This window comes from Quercus robur, chromosome 6 (genome assembly GCF_932294415.1).
Source record: "Quercus robur chromosome 6, dhQueRobu3.1, whole genome shotgun sequence".
Lineage (NCBI taxonomy): Eukaryota > Viridiplantae > Streptophyta > Magnoliopsida > Fagales > Fagaceae > Quercus > Quercus robur.
The window spans coordinates 6,412,666-6,436,169 of NC_065539.1; the positions used below are offsets into that span (position 1 = coordinate 6,412,666).

General features: G+C 35.4%; 2 protein-coding genes across 2 annotated transcripts; both read right to left on the minus strand.

Annotated features, from left to right (window-relative positions):
* Nucleotides 1-8,001: 8,001 nt before the first annotated feature.
* On the minus strand, nucleotides 8,002-8,955 carry LOC126689792 (uncharacterized). The gene has a single exon (XM_050384970.1). It carries the CDS (start codon nucleotides 8,953-8,955, stop codon nucleotides 8,002-8,004), a length of 954 nt encoding a protein of 317 aa, XP_050240927.1.
* Nucleotides 8,956-22,271: 13,316 nt separating this feature from the next.
* LOC126689793 (uncharacterized) lies at nucleotides 22,272-23,275 on the minus strand. Its single transcript, XM_050384971.1, has 2 exons — nucleotides 23,059-23,275; nucleotides 22,272-22,837 (listed from the first exon to the last, which is right to left on the minus strand). The coding sequence occupies exons 1-2, from the start codon at nucleotides 23,273-23,275 to the stop codon at nucleotides 22,272-22,274; spliced, it is 783 nt and encodes a 260-aa protein (XP_050240928.1).
* Between the last annotated feature and the right edge of the window lie 229 nt (nucleotides 23,276-23,504).

Here is a 23,504-nt window from a genome sequence, read left to right on the forward strand (position 1 = left end):
GTGATGGGCTTTTGAAGTTCTATAACACAGATATGGCCTAATCGTAACCCAAAATTGTATTTTTCCATTCTTAAGTAAATGTACCAAAATTCACTACAAGAATAAATGTTTATTATAGCAAACAAAATATTATTGCAATGACATCAAAGTCATTGCAATAATTGATGCGAGTTGTTGCAATAAATTTTGAGGTATTAAGTTTGTGCAACAAAAAATTTCATTGCAATAATCACTAGATATTTTAATGACAATTTGATGTATGTTGTTGCAATAAAAAATTTATTGCAACGATATATTCATGGTAATAAATAATTGTTTCATATTTGTCATTACAATAAATTATAAAATAATTAATATCAAGTTATTGCAATGATATACTATTAGTTTCATATTTGTCATTGCAATAGATTGTACAATAATTGATATCAAATGATTACAATGATGTTTTTATTGCAATAAAATATCACTTTAAAATTTTTGTTGTAATAAATTGAAAAAATAATTGTTATCAAGTTACTGTAATAATATCTTTTTTTTTTAAGTTATTGCAACAAATTTTCCTAATGTATTACCAGTAATTATAAGTTATTGCAACTAATTATTGTAAATGCAATAATTTACCACTTTAAAGTTGTTATTGCACCTCCCTCTATACAAAGTGCTTGGAGATCTAGGAAGGAAAGGGTTCGAACTGTGGGCTTAGCAGCATGTTGTAATTATTTCTCAAAAAAAAAAAAAAAAAGGTTGTTATTGCAACGATAACTTATAGATACAAAGTTGTGTCTACCACCAATCTTAAGCACTTAACTTTTCAATTAACCTAACTTATGATTATCTAGTTACCAGGTTTATCATTCACAAAATATAATCAAAATTCAACAACATATAAGAAAAACATCCTAGAGAGGCACAAGAAAGGCCACACAATTTAAGTTTTAACATAATAGTTGCCACCTAGTCATCAAAAAACCAGGTGACAAAACCATGCATGATCTTCTGCAAGCCACCATATTTCTTCTACTGCTCACTTTTCTTTGCATACTCAAAAACCAGTTTGTCGGTTGCTACCAAAATAGCATCCATTTTGGTATTGGGTATGGATAAAGTGTGTAATCATTCCCTACCCATGGTCATCCCTTAGATAACCCACCTCTGAATACTTACTTAAATCTCATTAACTATAAACTTGCAAGGGTATGTAATCATTCACAAAAATTTTCATTTGAAAATTCTCATTCAATCAAAATTCAATCGCATATAAAAAAAAAACATCCTAATCAAAATTTAATAGCATATAACAAAAACATCCTAATCAAAATTTAATAGCATAAAGAAAGAAAACATCCTAGGGAGGCACAAAGGCCACACAATTTACATAAATTTGTCTAGCTATGGTTGCCACCTAGTCATCAAAAAACCAGGTGACAAAACCATGCATGATCTTCTACAAGCCACCATATTTCTTCTACTGCTCATTTTTCTTTGCATACTCGGAAACCAATTTGTCAGTCGCTATCAAAATAGCATCCATTTTGGTATTGAGTATGGATAAGGTGTGTAATCATTCCCTACCCATGGTCATCCCTTAGATAACCCACCTCTAAATACTTACTTAAATCTCATTAACTATAAACTTGCAAGGGTATGTAAGCATTCACAAAAATTGTCATTTGAAAATTCTCATTCAATCAAAATTCAATGGCATATAAAAAAAAAACATCCTAATCAAAATTTAATAGCATATAACAAAAACATCCTAATCAAAATTTAATAGCATAAAGAAAGAAAAACATCCTAGGGAGGCACAAAGGCCACACAATTTACATAAATTTGTCCAACTATGGTTGCCACCTAGTCATCAAAAAACCAGGTGACAAAACCATACTTGATCTTCTACAAGCCACCATATTTCTTCTACTGCTCACTTTTCTTTGCATACTCGGAAACCAATTTGTCGGTCGCTACCAAAATAGCATTCATTTTCCTCCCCACTTCTAGATTAGGTGGTATATTTGTCATACTCGAAAACCAGTTTGTCGGTCACTGCCAAGTACCCAAATCCCCTGCTTACCAAATCCAACTCTGCCACTAATGAAAACAACATGACAAATATACCACATTAGTTCTCTATTTCAATTGTGCATCTGCATTAAACATAAAAAAGTCTTTGTATATTTTGCATATTGTGCATCTGTACAATGTATGCTTGTCTTTTTTGTTTTGTTTTTTTTTTTTTTTTTTAAATAATTGTAATATAGTATTTGTATATTTGCTGAAAGATATATATAGTATTCCTGGTGAATAGTAACTAAATAGTGTTATTATTGTGCAGGTTTACTTGTTATTGTAAAAATTAGACGATGATGTATCTCATCGTATAATTGAACATTTGGACAAATTTGAAGTTGAAAGGGTTGCAGTGACGTGGAAAGCTGAAAATCTCATTTTGCAAAGCAAGACTGCCATTGTTGATGTTGTTTAGCATAAGGTATCTAGTGGATTTAAGCCAATAAGACTTGTTCTTGGAGCTGTGATCGAGATTGATTCTCATAGGAGTGGTCGACGATTGGAAGAAAAGGTGACCAATGTGCATGAGATTGTGACTGTGTTGTTAGGCAATGTGCATGAGACTGTGACTGTGTTGTCAGGCAATGTGCATGAGACTATGACTATGTTGTTGGGCAATGTGATCAATATGCACTCCAGTATTGGAGAAAACTTCCATAGTAAGCTTTGCTATTTCATCTCCAATACGTATGACGCGTGTCCGGCCGTGGACACGACTACACGCGCGTCCGGTCGTGGACGCGACTACACACACGTCCTTGACCTTTTTTTTTTTCTTTTTCTTCTTTTGATTCAGCTTGATATAGTCCAAAACAAGCCTCGAATCAATCCAATATGGGCCAAAATAAGTGTTTAAAAAAATTGTAAAATTTTTTGTCAAAACATACCATTTTGACATCCTAGTTTAAGGAAAAAAAACCCTAAACTCATCTCAAACCCTAAATTTGTCACTTTATTATCTACTATTGCTCTTAAATTAGCATACACTTACCATTATATGAAAAAATATGCTTAGCAATATATAGAAATTATAAATAAAAATATATTTAATAATTTATTAACTAATATATCCTGTCACACCAACACCCTATTTTTTCAAAAATTTCTAAGTCTTCACACCACACCTACACCCGTACCCAGAACTAAATATGCACCCGTGCTTCCTAAAATCTAACATTGATTTGGTTCCAATTTCATCTTGCCCTATTTAGTTACTATTCACAGATAAGTCACCACATACCAGTCAACTTTAGAAGATCTTTGACATGACATTTAAATCGATCTACATATGAAACATGATAAGGTGCAAATAAAATGGTTCCAATTTAATATTCAACAATCAACATCAAAACTTCTACATTCAACCAAAAAAAAAAAAAATCCATATTCTACAATCATCATCAAAACTGTCAAGTGCATTTAATATTCAAAACCCATGAGAAATCCTCATTCTACAATCAACATCACAAATACATAACCTTGCCTTTCTTTGAGGGACTACTGCTTTGGTTCAGAGGCTTGACCACATTAGAAACGTGCAGATGCCACTAACAATTTCTTGCACAACAGAAGCCAGGCCATAAGTGAGAGTTTTTTTTGAAGATGTAGAGAAATTTAGGGTTTGAGACTAAAAGAAAATAAAATGAAAGAGTAGAGATTTCTTTTTTTTTTTTAAGCAAAAAAATGTAGAGAAATTTATGATTCAAGGCTGAGAGATGAAATGAAAGAATAGAAAATTTTAGGGTATGGGCATTTATGATTTAGGTCTGGCCTGGGTATGAGATTTTTACATTTTTATTTATTATTATATTGTGCTCATTGCTAGTAACAAATTATCTAAAGAACCCTTCTGAGGCTTAATTAATTTTGGACTAGTAATAGTAAAAAACACAATCAATATGATTGGGAAGGCGGAAATATACATTATTTAACACTAACAATTAGATTGTCATATCTAAATGTCTTTTTAAGTTACTATTCAAATCTATCCCAACCTAACCGGGAAAGCACGGGTGCACCAATTGGGTCAGCACACCCAAGTCCGATATGCACAAACGCGCCATGCAGCCGTGGACGTGGTTGCACTCGCGTCCATAACCTTTTTTTTTTTTCTTTTTCGTTTTCCAATTCAGCCTGATACTGTTTAATATGGTCCAAAACGGGTCGAAACAGGCCTCAAATCGATCTGATATGGGCCAAAAAAAGTGTTTAGAAAAAAAGGTAAAAAATTTTATCAAACCACACCATTTTGACATCCTAGTTTAAAGAAAAAAACCCTAAACTCATCTCAAATCCTAAATTTTGTCACTTTATTATCTACTATTGCTCTTAAATTGGTATATGTTTAGCATTATATGAAAAAATATGCTTGGCAATATATAGAAAATATATATATATATAATAATTTATTAATAAACGTATCCTGCCATACACTATTTTTTCAAAAATTGCCGAGTCACCACACAACATCGGCACCCGAACCTGAATCTACACCCATTTGGGAGTTCATAAGGGAATGATACAAAATGATCATAAAGGAATGGAAATAAATGAAATGGAACATAATGTATTTAATTAAAGGAAATGAGTAGAAAAAGAAATGAATGGAATGGAATTAAGTAAACTTTTTCGAATGTTTTAAAATAAAGAAATGGAAAGGAATGGAAGGTAAGTAACCTTATTTGGGATTAACATAAAAGGAAATGAGTGGAATCATTTTATAAGAACATTAATGTTAGACCCCGTATTTTAAAATAAATGGCTAATTATATATGACTATTTTGGGAATTTTAGTAAAAAAATTCGTTAAATCTAATTTCATTCTCTCAAATTCCTCTCAATTTTTGGAGGGAATGAAAATTTGAGATTTTGAAAGAATAGAGAAAAATGAGTATCCCTCCTTATCCATTCCATTCCCTTCCACTTAGCCCTCATTTGGGAGGAGGAAAAGGAATGGAATGGAAAAGAATGAAAAGAATAATTTTGTAATATTCTTCCCTTCCTTTATTTGGGAGTTTTAATAAAGGGAATGGAAAGTCCATTCCCTTGTTTGAGAGTTGAAAGGGGAGGGAATAAACTTGTACTGTTTTGAACCTTAAACAATATCATTTCAGTTTTATGCCTAGGTTAAAACTTTCCTAATTTGCATTTTAGACTAAACTCTCTCTCTCTCTATTCTCAGCCTCTACCGTTGGAGGCCATTGTTCTTCAAGTTTTCCCCTCTCTTCTCTTCTTTGTCACAACTATTCTCTCGAACATTCTAGAGATGGTTTAGATTCTCAATACCAAGGCCATTATGCTTCTCCTTCTTATGCTTTCTACCAAATGTTCAATACCTAGGCTACTATGCTTCTTCTTGTTATGCTTTCTAACCAACTTAAAATAAAAGCATTTTTTTAGCCAAATTTGTTGCCTCGAATCTCGATTAGTCAACTGCTATTGAGCTTACAGTTGCGTTTGTATCAATCTGTCAAAGAGGTGTTGAGTTGGAGTCGAAGGAGCAAAAACTCCTTTTCTTCAACTAGTCTTGAGTTTTTGTTTTGGACTAGATAAAGCACATCATAAATTCAACAAAGACTCAATGTTTTGCTCACTATTTGCCAACGGCCAATTTTTGGACCCTAACAAAATGTATGGATGACATCCATTGTTGAGTGGATTCATGACACAATTTCTCATAACCCTGCCTCTTTCAAATCGCTATGGTTTGTCAAAAGCTACCTAAAGAAAAATCAAGTTTGGGCTGAAAGATTTGCAAGGGCCCTATTAAGATTAATGGATTAAAGAGCTTATAATGATGGGCCAAAATGAAGCCCTGTAAAATAAAAAAATGACGTGATAGTGGTGTGATCATATAACCTGATGATACCAAATACCCATCAAGCTTGAGGCAGTGTCGGGCGCATGTAGGCCAATAAGTCTTGCTAACATTGACACTTTCAAAAGGCCAGAAATGGACAAAAACTTGTCCCCTTAAGGTGCAGGCTCACCCCTATATGGAGCAACCGTTGAGTTTTGCCAGGCATGGAGGCATGGAGCCATTGTGTTTGCAATGAGTGTGATGGCTGAATTGTGGGCTTTAGTCTAATTATTGTTTAGTAAAAATAGAGCTGGATGGTCTAATTAAAGGATGGTCTAAATAAATCTTGTTTACAATTCCACCCAAACGAATACCTCCCTCAATGCTCTTGGGGCTAAATGCTGGGAGCTGATCAAAGGAATTCCCCATACTAAACTCTATCACAGCAATAAGGAAGCCAATGGATGCCTAGATGCCCATGCTAGCCGTGGTTGTCTCTCTCTAGATCTTACTTTGCTTTTGGAACCCCTAGGAGAGGTTGCTATGTTTATTTACCTCAGTGAGCATTCACATCTAATTTCTACAAAAAATTTCATTTACCATCTCAAAGGCTATTTTATCATTTATAACATACTATTTTACAACACACCCAACATCTCAACTTTTATTTTCCTATTCAACTCACTAAAATAATATATACTACCCAATAAAATAATATAATCCAAGCTTGCTACAGTGCTACAATGTCATCCTACCCAATAAAATATAATTAACATTATACATTTTTTGCTACAGTGCCATCCTAAAATGTAGAATGGCGCTGTAGCACAATTGCAAATTTTTTCGCAATTGCAAGACCAGGTAATGTGGGATTTTGAAGCTATGATGCTAAATTTCACCTACATATGGTTTATGAGAGACCTAATACTAATTCTTAGGGAAGGCAACTGTACTTTTAAGAAACTTTGAATGTTGTAGTAGCTTATGTTAAATAATGAATTTTATCCCATCTTTAAATAATAATAATAAAATACATTGGAGCGACAATGAGGCCTCTCAATAGTTATGATCAATTATAGTATATGCTACCATTCATCCCCAAGAAAGGCCTTCAAAGTTCAAAAGGAATATTATATGTATCTTTCAGCAAATAGGTTCTGCAAAACATCCTGGAGAGGACAACAGAATCCACTCCCCAATTTACATTAGTTATTGTGATTGCAAGAAGAAAAGAAATCAAAGCCACTAATAGCCTAGACATCTTTCACCGAGCAAATTGAAGGATGTGAGGAGTGGATGATCAATAGCCTAGGCTGCATCTCTAAGAAAGTAGTTACAACATATTTACAAGCTCAGCAATTGTAGCAACTAATAGTCTGATAGAATGGCCGCAAGTGACTTCCAGAATTTGTATAAAACAGAAGAAAGGAAAGAAGTTCATGCTGAAATTCCACTTATATGAAAAAACTGTATCCCCTCGGGACCATGTCTATTGTGTCTTTGTGAGAGAGGTTAATAGACATCTTAAGTAGCTCAATTTCACCAGTATAGTGCATCAGTTTTTAGATACACTAGTATCAACCAGATGAACTAAGTCCCCATAAACCGAATAAGTTCTCTCAGAAATTTCAGTGAAAAGTTCCTGAACAGACAGATTAATTAGCATCATGCACCAAAAATACTACCGAAACAACAAGATTGAACCTATTCACAAAACGGAAGCAACCTATAAATTAGATTCACATCAATCTCAGACAATATTCACCACAAACAACTATTAAATCAACACAAAAAGCAACCTATATAACACTCACTCATTGACAAGCATTCCAGAAACTCGTTTTTCCTACTTTTCACATAAGATAACAAAAATTATACCATAAACTTTACCATTTCAACAACAAACTATACAGTAATTAGTTAATTAACCACCAACCTTTTCAACAATAGGAAGCAGCCCATCACACAAAATCCCCTCCCAAAGTCCAACAACTACAAGCTATTAGTAATAACTCAATAAAAGTCATCCCTAAGTTATTATAGACAAAAGCAAGGATCTTACCCAGTTAACCCTACCAAACCCATCACATATTCTCATCAAGGACAAGTAATAGTACCCACTTTTGAGTTTTTGACTATGCCATTAACCCAACATAAACATCATCATCATCACCATCTTTCCCCTTATAAAACTCCAACTCAACACTCTCATCATCTCCACTCTCATTCATATCCATTCCTTCATTCCTCCCAATATTATTCCCCATTACCTTCTTTGTTTTCCTCCCCACAGTTTTCACATTCATCTTCCTCCCTGCTTTAGTCTTCACATTCCTCCCAACTCCCACATTCCCTTTAACGCCGTCGTTTTTCCCATCCTTTTTCTCCTCAGCAATCCACACGAAATCGCCCACATTTCCACCCAAATTTACACGATTGCCACTCGCCTCGACTTTCTCTTTCTCTCTCTCGTACCCAAGAGGAAAATAGCTCCAGCAAACAGAGTACTCTGTCTCCCCATTCTTCTCCGCCTTCCGCGGCGCGTTCACCGCTACCCCATGAAACCCTCTCCGACAATTCTGGCACCTCAAGCAACAATCCTCGTACACCTTCTCGTACTCGTACATGTAGTAACAGTACGGGCACAAAGTCCAGAATGCCGCCTCGGCGGCGGTCTTGTCGATTTCGGCCTCGTACTGGGCTCTCTTGTCCGAGTCGGACAGCACAGTCCAAGCTTCGCGTACGAGGCTGAGAGCTTCGTCGGAGAAAGCGAACTTGTTGACGTTCGGGTTCAGGAGCGCCGCCAGTTTAACGAACTGGGCTCGAACGACCCGGCGGTTCCCGGACTCGGAGCGTCGGACTTGGAGGATGGAGTAGTAATCGAGGTGGCGGTTGCGGAAGCGATTCTCGGCGGCGGAGAGGACGTCGGCGATGGCGAGTATTTTGTTGGCGGTGGAGGATTGAACCGGGTCGGATTCTCGGGCTTGGATGGCGCAGTGTCGGCACTTGGGTAGGTTTCGGAGTAACAAGTATTTGGTGGATAGTCCGAGAAGGTGATCGGAGTCGGGTTTCGCGCGAGCTCGCTCCATTTTTTCTGTTTGGGATTTTTTTTTAGTGCAGGGTGAGAGAACTATGGAGAGAGAGAGAGATTGACAAGAAAGGGAATGAATGAGAGTCATTGAGTGGGCCTTTTAATTTATAAGGAAAATAGCAATTGACGAAAATGGACATGATATTTGGGACATCGGGTTTGTCGCTAATTCAATCTGGACCTTACAATGTGGCAAGATCATGACGTGGGATGTCTCACTGGCGTGAAAAGTGGGGTTTTGGGGATTGTGGTAGGAGGGTATTTTGGTCTTTTAATAAGGAAGGATTCATTACAGAGTTGCAGTGGACTGAGACAGTGGGAGGTCAATTTGTATTGCCTTTTGCGACTCAAAATCTCTTTTTGCATTTGTATGGACATTGGACAGACCTGGACCACTTCCACTAGGACTTACCAAATATGGTCATGAGAATAGAAGCCTATAAATATAAGGCAATAATAATACACCAACCTCTTCACATGTGTTTTTTTTTATATATAAATAAATTCTCATGGGCTTTTTATTTTTTATTTTTTAAAATAAATTTAAAAGTTCTAACCTCTAAATCTTAAAATTGCAATCAACAAGACTCTTCGCTAAACATAAGCTTTTTTTTTTTTTTTGGGGGGGGGGGGGGGGGGGGGGGGAGTTATCTATATAATAGTGGTACTTTTTTAAATTAATAGCCCTAAAAAAAGTTATTTTTCAATGTCCTCTTTGTCTTTAAGCTTGAAGTTTTAAGACATGTGAAAATTGGAAAATTAATTTTTACTATTTTTTTATTTTAAAAAATAACTATTGAGAATTATAGAGTGGGCATGGAAAAATACAAGAAACTTTAATAGTTTGGAGGTACAAATGAACTTGTTGAAAGGTTACCAACAAAAAAAATTTTAAGGGTAGAATTATGGTTGTTAAAATTGCAATATGGATTAGGAATGGCAGTGGGTCGGGTTCGGGGCGGGTTTTATTTTATACCCAACCCGCGCGCTCGCACCCGTGACCCGAACCCAACCTGTTTAATAAACGAGCTTTTTTTTTTTTAAACCCCAAACCCTCCCCGTCGAGCTCCACAGGCCCCGTTGGGCCATGGTACTTCAGGGCCCATTCTATGGCCCAATCAAAAAAAAAATTTGTTTGCCTGATACCAATTTTCTCAGCAACCAAACAGTAGAGGAAAATGAACACTCAAGAAAATCCAAATCTAAATAGATTGGAAACCCACAAAACCCATTATTTTCTCAACAACCAACAGATCAAAAACCTTTTTTTTTCATTACAATATTTTCCCACATCAAAAATAAAAACAAGAATTAACATATAAACCCTAGGTCCGAACAAGAAGACCCTACCAAATCAAATCAACCAAGTCGATCCTATCCAACAAAAATAGCACTTAAACTAGAAAATACAAATTTGATTCTTTGAACAAAAAGAACGATTTTCATTATAAAAGCTTGAGTTCACAACGAGGTGAGGGAGATGAGAGAGTTGCGGCCTTGTGAGGAGGAGGAGGGCCCAACAAGGTAAGGGAGGAGGAGTGGTGTCTGCAGGCTGTGGCAAGTTGAGGGAGGCAGGGAGGAGAGACCGGTGAGGTGGAGAATGGAGTGGCGCCAACAAAGTGAGTAGCAGCGGTCTTGTTCTAGTGAGAGTGAGAGTGAGAGTGAGGGAGAGAATGGGAGGCGGCTTGGCAAGACAGAGAGAGGGTAAGAGTGAATGGGTCTGAGAGATTTAGGGTTGGAAAAGTGTGTATTTATACTTAGGGTTTTTTTAAAATTTTTAATATTATATATGGGTCGGGTATTACTAAAACTCGAACCTGCTTTGGGTTTTATTTTAAAAACCCAAACCCGACCCTATTGTTTTGCGGGTTAAGTAAAACCCACCCCATTAAGGTCAGGTCAGGTCGGGCCGGTTACTCACGGGTCAAATATTTTTTGCCATCCCTAATTTGGATTGTAAGATCGCACAATTTTACGATCCCACCTCACCAAAACGTTTAGAATCACACAAGGATCGTAAAAATTGTAGAATCGCATGTAGGATCGTGTAGAATCGTATAAGGTTGTATGATCGTATGGGATCCTACCAATCCTACCAAAACGTAAAAATCAGTTTTTTTTTTTTTTTTTTTTGTTTTTTTTAAGTTGTAATTTGTAATCTCAAGACTAAGACATTATACTTCATAAATGTATCAACTAAGTGGTGGGACTCATATGGAGATGACTTTCTTGAATTTAAAATTTTTGTTATAAGAATATTGAGCTTAACATATAACTCTTCAGGTTGTGAAAATAATTGGAGTACATTTGGAATAGTAAGACCAAATGACTTTGGTATATTATCCCCCAGATGATAATTCTCTATTAAAATTGGTACAACTTTAAGTACACTTAAAAATGAGAAAATTGTTTAAACCAAAAAAAAGAAAAAAAGAAAGAGTTGGTATTTATTATGTAAAACTTGAAGATAATAGAGAAAATACCTAAACCATCAAGTGCAAAAGAAGAAATTGGTTTGAAGAACTTGTCTTCGGATGATGAGTGGTTAGCAAAGGGTGTCGACCAAAAGATGATGGTACAGATTTTGATGAAGATAATGAAATAACAATTCTAATGCCTTCCTTTATAGATTTTAGAAAAATAAATAAAAGTTGCATGTGTATAATGTGAATGTGTGATCACTATTATATAATTTGGTTATCAATGTTAGGTAATGATGAGGGTTCAAGAGCTGCTGCTGAAGAAAAAAATGTGCTAGTATTTTGATACTTGGTTGGTTTCTAATTAAACATTCACTGAACTTTTTATATACATTGCGTTAAAACTTAAATATATTTGTTTTATTAGCATAGACGTAGTGATGTAGGACATGCAAATTACATCATATGATCAAAATCTTTATTTTTTTAATGGAAGATTCATAATTTACGTGGTTATTCAATATACAAAGTTACTATCAATGTGTTTTTTACTTTAAATCTGAAAATAAGTAGGATCTTACGATCCACGATCCGATCCTACGATTCACGATCCAACCTATCTCCTGCGATTCTACGTAAGATCTCGATTTTGACAACCTTGGATAGAACTAAGTCAAAATTCATTGAGTAGCAACCTTAGAGAATTCAATGAATTTTTCTAATGGCCTAAGAAATCTTCAATACTAAATTCTAAATATGGAGATCTCTAAGAGTATCCACATCAGTAGATGCAAAATCATGTAAAATAGAAAAAAAAACACCACTTTTATACATTTTGCCACAAAAATGCTCTACATCAGTGCTTCTAAAAGTGTGTAAAAATGTGTATATTTCTACACGAGCTAAGTAACCGTGTAAATATACACGGTTACTGTAGCTTGTCCATTTATTATTTTATTAATTTCACGTTCGCTCCTTTTTTTCTCTCTCTTCTCCGTGCTCAACAAACTCAGTAACTTCTCCTCTCCTCATCTTCTTCTTTTTCCTCATATGCACACAAACACACCCACACACAAACACATCCACATAGACAAATCAACACAAAGATACACTTGCTCAAAAAAAAAAAAAAAAACACAAATACACAAACACACCCACACACAAACAAACCCACACGAACAAACAACAAAGAGACAAATTGGTGCTTAATCGGAACAATCGGTGGTTGACTGGAACAATCGGAGCTCGTGGGTCTTGCTTTATCGGAGCTCGTGGGTATGGGTCTTGCCTAATCAAAGCTAGGGAGATCTCGGATCTGATCGATGCTTGTGGATCAGAGCTAGGGAGATCTGGTCAACGCTTATGGATCGGAGCTAGGGAGATCTCGGTCAAATCTGATATGGTCAGATCTAATCGGTGCTTGTGGATCGGAGCTAGGGAGATCGATGCTTGATCGGGTCTTGCCTGATTAGAGTTGTGGATCGATGCTTGTGATCGAGATGATGTGGATTAGATCGAGAGAGAGAGAGTTGATCTGTGTTAAAAAATGGGTATAGAGATGGGTATAGAGAGAGAGCAACAAATCAGAAAAAATGGATAGAGAGAGAGCGTGTGTATGTAAAGGGGGTAGTTTTTTTTTTTTTTTTTTGAGAAACATGTAAAAGAGGTAGTTAAGAGAAATAATAAAAAAAATTGAGAAAATTGATTATTTAAATAAAAGATGTGATAGAATAGATAAACTGATATGGGTGTTTTGTAAATATAGATGTGTAAAATAAAAAAAGTAAATTTTAATGTAAAAATAGATGTGTAAAATATATTAACCAATGTGGTTGCTCTAATAGTCTAAAAAATCTTAAATACTAATTATGGAGATTATATTTATAGAAAATGAAGCGTGGGTCTTGAAGAGTGGAACCTTTTTAAAGTCACTTTAGTTGTACAAGCTTTATACTGTGCAATCTGGCTATTACTAGCCATTACATACAGAAAATCTGTCAATTCCTCGTCTTTTCTTCTTCTAAAAAAATCTGAACATTCTGTAGCTATCTTGCTCAAGGGAAATTTATGATCTCGAAACTTTTTTTTTTTTTGAGAAAAAGGAATCAGATATTATTAAAAGCAAACTTGTCAAAATCCTAAATCATTAACCTATCTATCATGACTACTACAAAATTACCCTTATGAGAGAAATTGCTAGTGCGAGCGAGCTCCATTTCTTTTGTTTGGCAAATTTTTTGCAAAGTAGTGAGAGAAGCGGACTTTGGTGGAGAGTAATACTATCGGTATGTTTAGAGACAGTTTATTTAGTTAAAATTGAAAATTTTTTACTGAAAGTATTGTAAATAAAATTAAAAATTAGCTAAAATAGTATAGTAAGACTCATAAATAGTAACAAAAAATGTAATAAAACCCATTAATAATAACAAAAATAATCTAAATAATAATAAAAATGTCAAATATAAGCTACTTCAAACGCAACTTACATTAAAAAAAAGATATTTAGGCTGCATTTGGATTGGGCTGATTCCAGTGTCTACGTCTGCGTTTTTTGTTTAATGAACAGTAGCCGCAAAATTTGACTTTTATAATTTTTTTAGCCAATCAGTGCACATCATTTACTGTTCATAGACCCACAAATTTCACTTTTCAGCAACTTTTTCATTAAAAATGGATCCCACGGTACTATTTACACATTTAAAAATTATTTTGTACAATATTTTTCAATTTTCAGTTTCAATTTTCAATTTTCAGCTATATCCAAACGAACACTTAACAACATTTTTTTAGAACAGTTGGCAAGCAATAACAATATAGTGGGGTATTAATTTAAGGAAAATGGAAATGGACATGACGTTTAGGACATCGCGATTGTTGCCAGTGCAATCCGGACCTTACAATGCTGCTGGATGATGACGTGGAAGCTGCACGGGAGTGGAGAGTGAAGTTATGGGGATTGTTGTGGGAGGGCGTTTTGGTCTTTTAATCAGGAAGGATTTATTATTTGATAAGGTCCAGCGTGGTTACAGACATTGTGGACTGTACACTGAATAGTACGGACTGTCAATTTTGCTATCCCTTTGCGACTGATCAATCTCTGGAGCCCGCACCAGTGGACTTACCAAATTTGGTCATGAATTATTGAATTTTAGAATATTTTAGTCCTTTGCCAATTGGAAAAAATGTAAAGAATAAAATACTAGAAATTTTTCTTTTTCTTTTTCTTTTTCTTTTTAAGTAAGTAATGGCTTTTATTAGTTTTTAGTCCAACTCTTTAGAGAAAAATGAAACAAGAATAAAAAGGGAATCGTTGTTAGAACATGTCATACCATTATAGCCCCATACAATATATATATATATATATATATTCTCAAAAATTGGGTAAATTTGTTATTAGTTTCTCGAAAGAAAAAATGTGAGTAGTCCCACATTGCCTAAGAGTGAGTTCAAAAATAGGTATAAAGCCTTCATACACACTACAAGAATTACCGGTTTTTGTAGTGGGTAAGTTGTGTGATATTATGCCTTTGTCCCCATTCCCTGTGTGTGTTGTCTGTTTGTGTTCCTTCTCAAAAAAAAAAAAAAAAAAAAAGTCCTTAACTATAATGCTCGAAATCTATATATTTATTGATTATCAATTTTTTTTTTTTTTTTGAAATTTATATATACATAGAGCATTCACGGTTAGAAAGCTAAAAAATTTAGCTTTTAGCAACTCAAAAACCACTTTATCTATTTTAACAACTTATTTTACAATACACCTAACATCAAAACTTCTATTTTAACATTCAACACATTAAAATAATATAAACAATACAATAAAATATATATCTCATATACAACCTCAAGAACCACGGTCACCAACCCACAACCACCACCACCACCACCATGCCTTCATCACCCAAGCTATTCCACGCTCAAAACTACCCATCGCTAACCTCCCCACACAGATTGACAATCCTTATCCCCACCACCCAAAACCAAATTACAAACTCACTAAATAAACCCCAAATCAAAACCCCCGTACATCACCATGCATAACCCCAAATTAATATTAAAAATTCTTCTTCTTTTTCTTTTCTTTATGAATCAAAACAAAGAAACAAAGAAAAAAAATGAGAGAGGGATGAGATGCTTGGCGGCATTGATATGGGTCGGGTTTTGTAGTGGCGGTGGTGGTGGCAATGGTTTCCAGAAAACGTCGACCTGGACGTGCAGTGGTCGTTGACTTGGGCTTGCAGAAAACGGCTGTTGATGTGGGTCGGGTAGAGAAGTGAGATTGAGATCTATGATACTGATCAGAGAGAGAGAGAGAGGAGTGAATAAAAAATAATAAAAACTAATAGCAACTTGCTACAGTGGGTTCCTAGTGATAGCAACTTACTGTAGCAAGTTGCTAAAAAAATTTAAGTTTAGCTTCTTTATTGAAGGGTCTTTTTCGTGTGGTTGAGATGTTAAAATAACTTTTGAGATATTTTAACATCTTTATTGTAAGTGCTCTTATAATTATCTTCTGGTATAAAAAAAAAAAAAACATTTATAACTTTATTTAATTGGATCTTAAATGGATTAAAGAGTAAGATAAGATTGAAAGGGTAGTAGCACTAAGAGTCTAGGAGGTAGCTCGTAGGCCATATAGCCCATAGTTGACGAAACTTTTTTCTATTTATATGGTTGGATGTAGGGCCTCCTTATATATATATATATATATATATATATATATATATATATGCCTCCTTATATTCTTTTAATAGTCAGATATTCTACAACTAAAAATTTTTCCATAACTTATTCCTAAAAAAAAAAAAAATTATTTTAATGTGGTTGATAATAAGTGACTGCCTACTATTACTATTTTCATATAAACTAACAACTTTATTTTTTCCAATCACTCATATTAGATCACATCAAAATTGTAAAACAAAAATTATAAACAAAAATGCAAAACCGATCTTCTAACTTCCAGCCTTTTTCATTGCAGTCCTCTAACTTTCAATTTTGTCATTTTAGTCCTCTAACTTCTAATTGTTGTCAATTCAGTACTCCGTTAGATCTTAATTATCTACTGCCGTTAAGTGAGCCAAAATGACGTCGTTTTGGCTCTTTTTTTTTGTAATTAAAAAAAATTAAAAAAACTGTTATTAAAAAAAAAAAACATTCATTTTTTTTTCTCATTTTCTCTCTCGTCAGACTTTCTCTTGCTTTCTCATTCTCTATCTCTCTATCTCATAGTGCTGTGGTGCTAGGCCTCACCGCCGCCACTGGCCTCCAGCCATTATAGTTCCCAGTTGGTACTTGAGATTAGTGTCGATTTCGTTGATGATGAGAGAGCAATTGAAGGAAGGAGATTTCGTGGGGGTGGAGACCTGGGAGTGTGTGTTCAGCTCGAATGTCTTCAATCAAAAGAGGTGTTGATGAGAGAGTTGCAAGGACTAGCCTTTGTCTCAAGTTCGAGCTTCCCTTCATCTTCTTGTACTGAAGTTTTCCCATTTGGATTTTAGCTCTTCTCTCTCTCTGGTTCTGCTCTGCTCAGCTGCACAAACAAAGTATAAAACCTAAAACCCTAAACCCCGTTTTGCTCCAAGGTTGGTGACAGTGTTAGCAGAATTGGTTTTGGTAGGTGAGGGTGTAGGTGTGGGCTTTGGATCATTAGAGAGTTTTTAAGGGCTGGACTTGTGTCTAGCTTTCATGACTTTGGTCCTGTGGGTGGAGGCCGGCGACGACAGAGAGGCCTTGCACCACGGCACTGTGAGACAGAGAGATAGAGAATGAGAAAGCAAGAGAGTCCGACAAGAGAGAAAATGAGAAGAAAAAAAATGAACGTTTTTTTTTTTTAATAACAATTTTCTTAATTTTTTTAATTACAAAAAAAAGAAAGAAAAAAAAAAAGAAAGAAAGAAAGAGCCACACTTCATGGCAATAGATAACTGAGGCTTAACGGAGTACCGAATTGACAACAATTGAAAGTTAGAGAATTGAAATGACAAAACTGAAAATTAGATGACTGAAATGAAAAATGTTGAAAATTAGAGGGTTAGTTTTGCATTTTTGCCAAAATTATATCCACAAGGATTTTTTTTATCATAAGGTGGAACTTTTTTTTTTTGTAATGGGGCCCCAGACCTAGGCCACTTAGGCCTAGGCCTTGGATCAGCCGACAAGCTCATAAATCTAGAAAAAACAAACAAACAAACAAACAAACAACTTGATCACCTTCCAAAACACTTCATATCAGTACATACACATTCCAAATACTTTATATCAGTATATACATGAGAGCACACATAGAGCCACATACATTAAGGGTCTGTTTGGTTGGAGGAGTGGAAAAGTGAGAGGATGGAAAATATTTAGTTTTCCCTCGTGTGTGTTTGGTTGGAGGGATGGAAAAGTGGAAGGGTGGAAAACTCTTTTATTTGGTTGAAAAGAAAAGTGGGAGGATAGAAAATGTAGTTTATATAAATTGACTATTATACCCTTATTATATAATAGGTAATAAATAGATTTATTTGTACTCATTAAATAATATAAAATTTACCAACAATTATATTTTTCAATGAGAAGTGTTACGTCCATAACATTTTTCGCAATACTTTCACAACAAAATTTATGTGGAAAGTTATTACTAATTCTAATTTGAACCCACCACTGGAATTATTTTTTTACTCACCAATATTAACTAATAACAATCTATTACTTAAAATTTATTGTGAAAATATTGTGGTAACATTTCTCAATTTTTTATTCTTTATATTATTTCTCCTTTCTCTTATTTCATTTCATCTATATGTTTTTCTTTCTTTTTTTCCTTTTTTTTTCCTCCTCCATACACGTTTATCCTTATCTCTTTATCTCCCCCTTCTTTTCTTTCTTTTTCTCCCTCATTCAAGAAGTGCTCTCATTCTTTTCTTTTCTTTTTTCTCCAGCTCTCGCTCTCTATTTTTTTTTCCATACACATTTGTCCTTATCTCTTTATCTCCCCCTTCTTTTCTTTCTTTTTCTCCCTCATTCAAGGAGTGCTCTCATTCTCTCTCTTTTTTTTTTTTTTTTTTTTTACTTGATTCTAGAACAGCCATTGTGTTTATGAAGAGGGTAGGTGGGAGAGAGCATTTGTGTAATTCCACGGTGAGAGCAGTTTTCTCTCCACAATTTTCCTCTCGATTTGGGAGGATGCAAATTGTGGGTCCGGGAGAGAAAATTTTCTCCCAGGTTTTCCATCCTCAGCATTTTCCTCAACATGCCAAACAGTGGAAAACACTATTTTCCACCCTATTTTCCTCCCTTTGTTTTCCATCCTCCCTATTATCCCCCTAACCAAACACAGTGTAAAGCGCAACATTGGCAAGAATAATAAGTAAACTATCTAATTTCTACAAGCCCTTAACTCCCTTTCTTGTTGAAGTTTCTCTTTTGTATCTAGAGATATTAATTATTTTCCTCACAATTTAATCCATTGGGCTGCCTTTTGTAACTTTGATGAACCAATTTCCATCTCATCTCTTCCTTCTTGAGTGTTTTTTTTTTTTCCTGATTTTCTGAAGGGTGAAATAAGCTTAGACCATTTTGTGTTCCCTTTATTTATATTAATTCTTATTAGTAAAAAAAAAAAAAAAAAAAAAACCTATGCAATTTTTGTCATGGAACCATAAAAAATATAAAAAAATAAAAAAGTTTATGTCATTGAGATGACAAGGTAAACGTTGTAATTTGTCATAATGGTGAGGTGATGATGATGACATCAACAACCAACTTTATAGAAGTGTTGTAACTGGCGAAAATGGGTAACTAACCATAATTTTCCAACTATATAGTTAGTAGTTCTAGTTCCCAAACTATATTATTTACTAGCATCTCGAGTATAAAAAACTCGATTTTGGCCTATAAATTGAGTCTCAGAGACTCGATTTCCATGGTCTAATGTGGCATTTTTTTCCTACTTGGAAATCGAGTCTCTAAGACTTGATTTATAAACCAAAAAAATTTTAAAAAATTTTAAGTCTCAAGTCTCTCATACAAGCCAAAATACACAAAAAAATTTTAAGAAATCCAGAAACACAACAATCAGATCAAAGGGAGAAAGAATTTAGAGACTCAGATCAGATAGGAGAGGCGACCTGCCCAGAACATATCAGAGAAGAACCCAGAGGAAAAAAAAAAAAAAAAAAAAAAAGAAGAGAGAGAACAACCCAAAACATCAGAGAAGGACCTGGGTTGCGCGCAGCCTAGGTCGGTCGCGAGCTGCTTGGATCGGTAGGCTTGGGTCGCCGCGCACCGCGCTGCTTGGCTTGGGTCGCCGCGCACCGAGCTGCCTGGCCTAGGTCGCACACGATGCGCGCGGCCTGGCCTAGGTCGCACATGGCGCGCGGCCTAGGTTCTTCTCTCTCTGTTTCTGGTTTTTTTATTTTATTTTATTTTATTTTATTTTCCTCTGGGTTCTTATGGGTTCTTCTTTGATGTTTATAAGGGTTATAAATCAAGTCATAGAGACTCGATTTCCATGTGGTCGCCATGTAGAAAAATATGCCACATCGGACGAAATTAGAGCATGGAAATCGAGTCTCTGATGCTCGATTTATAAGCCAAAATCGAGTCTTATTGACACGAGATGCTAGTAAATAATATAGTTTGCAAACTAGACCTACTAACTAAATGGTTGGGAAATTATGATTAATTACCCATTTCGTTCGTTGTAACTTGAAATAAGTAACAGATACTTTGTATAAGTGGATTACATATTTATATCAACATAAAGTTTATGATCACAATTTTTGTGTCCCAACCATGGGTCAAACTGTCAAACCCTTCAGTATGCAAATATGATTGGTAAACTATCACTTTTATATAGACGTGTCACTTTTTTTTTTCCTCCACCACTCACAGTCACACATTATTTTTTAAAAGTTCTAAATCTTAAAATTCTGATGCATCACAAATGATATGCTCAATTTTTTTTTTAAGTAACAAGTGGTACTTCTGAAGATACACTAAAAGAATATTTTTTCCCCCTTCTAAAAAAAGGTTTAAAGTATTAAAATACGTGAAGGTTGAAAACTTAAGATTTATAATTGTTTATTTCCTAAAAATAACTATTTGGAATTATAGGGTGAATATACTAAAATATTTTAAGAAACTTGAATGGCTTAAATGCAAAAATGAATTCACTATCTGTAACACAATATTTACCCCACTCAAGAGTTTGCTAGATGGTCAATTACAAGCAAAATTTATCTCTGGGATACAACTAAGCTAAAATTCTTCCATAACAATTTTGGATAATTCTATGAACTTCTCTAATGTCTCAAAAATAGATTAAATAAATAAATAAATTATTTAAAAAAAATTAATATAGAGACTATATATATATTTTTTGGTGAAAGATGATAACATTAAAAAAAAACTAAGCAACAAAAGAAGAGTCAGAACATATCCTAACAGAATACATCCCATTGTGGTCACCCTAAAAAACATCTAAAATGTCCACAGGAGGACTATTATAAATAAGAAAATTAGCAGTCATCCTTAAGCTTTCCTTCGCTCAACCATTAGCACACTGATTTGCTTGCCGGAAGTAGTGCTTAATACGGACCTGTTGGAATCTGTTTATCAACTGTTTGCAATCATCCAAGATAGAGGAGATAATGTTATTAACATAATCTGGATTCCTTACAACATCAACAATGGACTTGGCATCCATCTCAACTTCAAGACAACTAATATTTAAGTTGCAAAGCTGAAGGCCTTCACATAGTCCCCACAATTCAGCGATAAAACTGGAAGTGACCCCAATTCGCTTATTGAACCCAGCAACCCACTGCCCATCTGCACTCCTTACCAAACCCCCACAACTAGCCAACCCGTAAAGCCCTATGCAAGCCCCATCCATGTTTAATTTTTTCCAACCTTGCTTAGGTCTCTCCCACCGAATATATCTAGTGATTCTACGATTCCCCAATCTTGGAGTTGCCACACAGTGAAGATACTCTTTAGCTTGGTACACAATATCCACAACCAACTTTGGACTCCTAGCTTTCCCATTAAAAATGAAAGCATTCCTACTCTTCCAAATGTTCCAAATAGCAAAAGGAAAAACCACTTTCCATGGAAGACCCGTATCATGCAGCTTATCATTGGATCTAGCAATAAGTGACAACCAGTCTATCAAGTTATAGTGCCAAAAGTTAAAATTAGAAGCATTTACCCCTAGTTGATTCCACACTTGCTTCAGGTGGATGCAATCTCTCAAGGCATGAAGGATGGTTTCAACACCATTGCAGCAAAAAGGACAAACCTCATCTTGGACCACTCCTCTTTTCCCTAAACAATATTTGACACCAATACTATTATGGGCACACAACCAAAGAAACATTTTAATTTTTGAAGCAAAACTGTCTTCCAAATCCAACTAGCTGAAAAGATACTAGTATTGGTAGACTCCATAACAATCTCATAAGCACTTTTGACATCAAAAACCCCCTTAGGAGATCTGGCCCAAGTGAATTTGTCCAAGCCACCACCCAAGGTCGAAATAGGAATTGCACTAATCATTCCCTTGATTTCATCAGTTAATTCAAAAGTAAGTTTCTCCCAATCCCAGCCCACATCAAGCATAATGTCTTTAACTTCCAAACCATTGGCTTTTTTGGGAAATAGGACCTTGAATCATCTTCCTAAGGGGGCCACCATTCGTCCAATTGTTGTGCCAAATCTTGAGGTTACTGTTTTTTGTCACCAACCATCTACTTCCCTTATTAAAGGTGTCCACCCCTTTCTTCTTAGCTGCCCAAGTTGAAGAGCAAGGGAGTGCATCCGCATTTGCAACTTCTCTTCTTCTTTGGTTGCAATATTTCATCTTCAAAACTCTCACCCACGGAGCCCCCCCTTCGGTATGAAACCTCTAGTTAAGCTTGGTTAGAAGAGCCACGTTCCTTCCTTTGGCTGTTTGCAACCCCAAACCCCCTTCCTCCTTAGACTTTGTCACCTTCTCCCAACCAACCCAATGGATTTTCTTGGCTGAATCTGTAGACCCCCAAAGGAAATTCCTGTTTACTCTATCTAGCCCATCCAAAACCCTTCTCGGAAGGTAAGAGCAGTGCATGATGTACGAAGGGATAACAGCCAATGATGATTGAATGAGCACCCTACAGCCAGCCAAGGATAAAAAGTTTGCCTTCCACCTGGCTAATTTCCACTTCACTCGATCCAAAATAAAGTCATAATCATGCGAGGAAGAACCCGACTGTTTTAGCGGAAAACCCAAGTACTTCCCAAGAAACGGAGTTGAAGCAAAACCCAATATATCACAAAGTGACTCTCTAGTATCCCTATCCACATTTGGAGAAAAGTACATCCTTGACTTAGCTTCACTCACCGTTTGTCCAGAAATGCTACAAAAGGTATCCAAAACATCTCTAATGGCTGCACTATTCACCCAATCTGCTTTGGCAAAGAGAATCAAATCATCTGCAAAGAACAGATGCGAGAACGCAGGGCCACTCTAAGATGCTTTCACTGGCTGCCAAAGATTTCCACTACACTTCTCTTCAATAAGCTGCCCAAGATAGTCCATACAAAGGATGAACAAGTATGGAGAGATCGGGTCTCCCTGCCTTATACCTCTAGAGGGGAAAATCGGATCAAGGGCTTCTCCATTGAATAAAATAGATGTAGACATGTTGACACACAACTCATTATGAGGCCAATAATATCCATTGGGAGATTTACCCGAATAAGCATATCTCTAATGAAACTCCATTCTAGCTTATCATAAGATTTCTCCAAATCTATCTTAAGAGCCATATAGCTAGTCCTTCCCTTCTTCTTCCCAAGGCCATGAATGATCTCCTGAGCAATAATAATATTATCAATCCCTTTCCTTCCCGAAACAAAAGCCGTTTGCATTGGAGAAATGAGTTTATCCAAGTAAGGCCATAACCTTGCCACAATAATTTAAGTAATCACCTTATACACAATGTTACACAAACTGATAAGTCTATAATTACCCAAAGTTTCAGGACCCTGAATTTTTGGAATCAAGGCAATGTGAGTACAATTTAAAACCTCCGGCACTCTCCTATCTGCAAAAATCTTTTGAACCTCTTCAATCACGGAATTCCCCACAGTGTGCCAA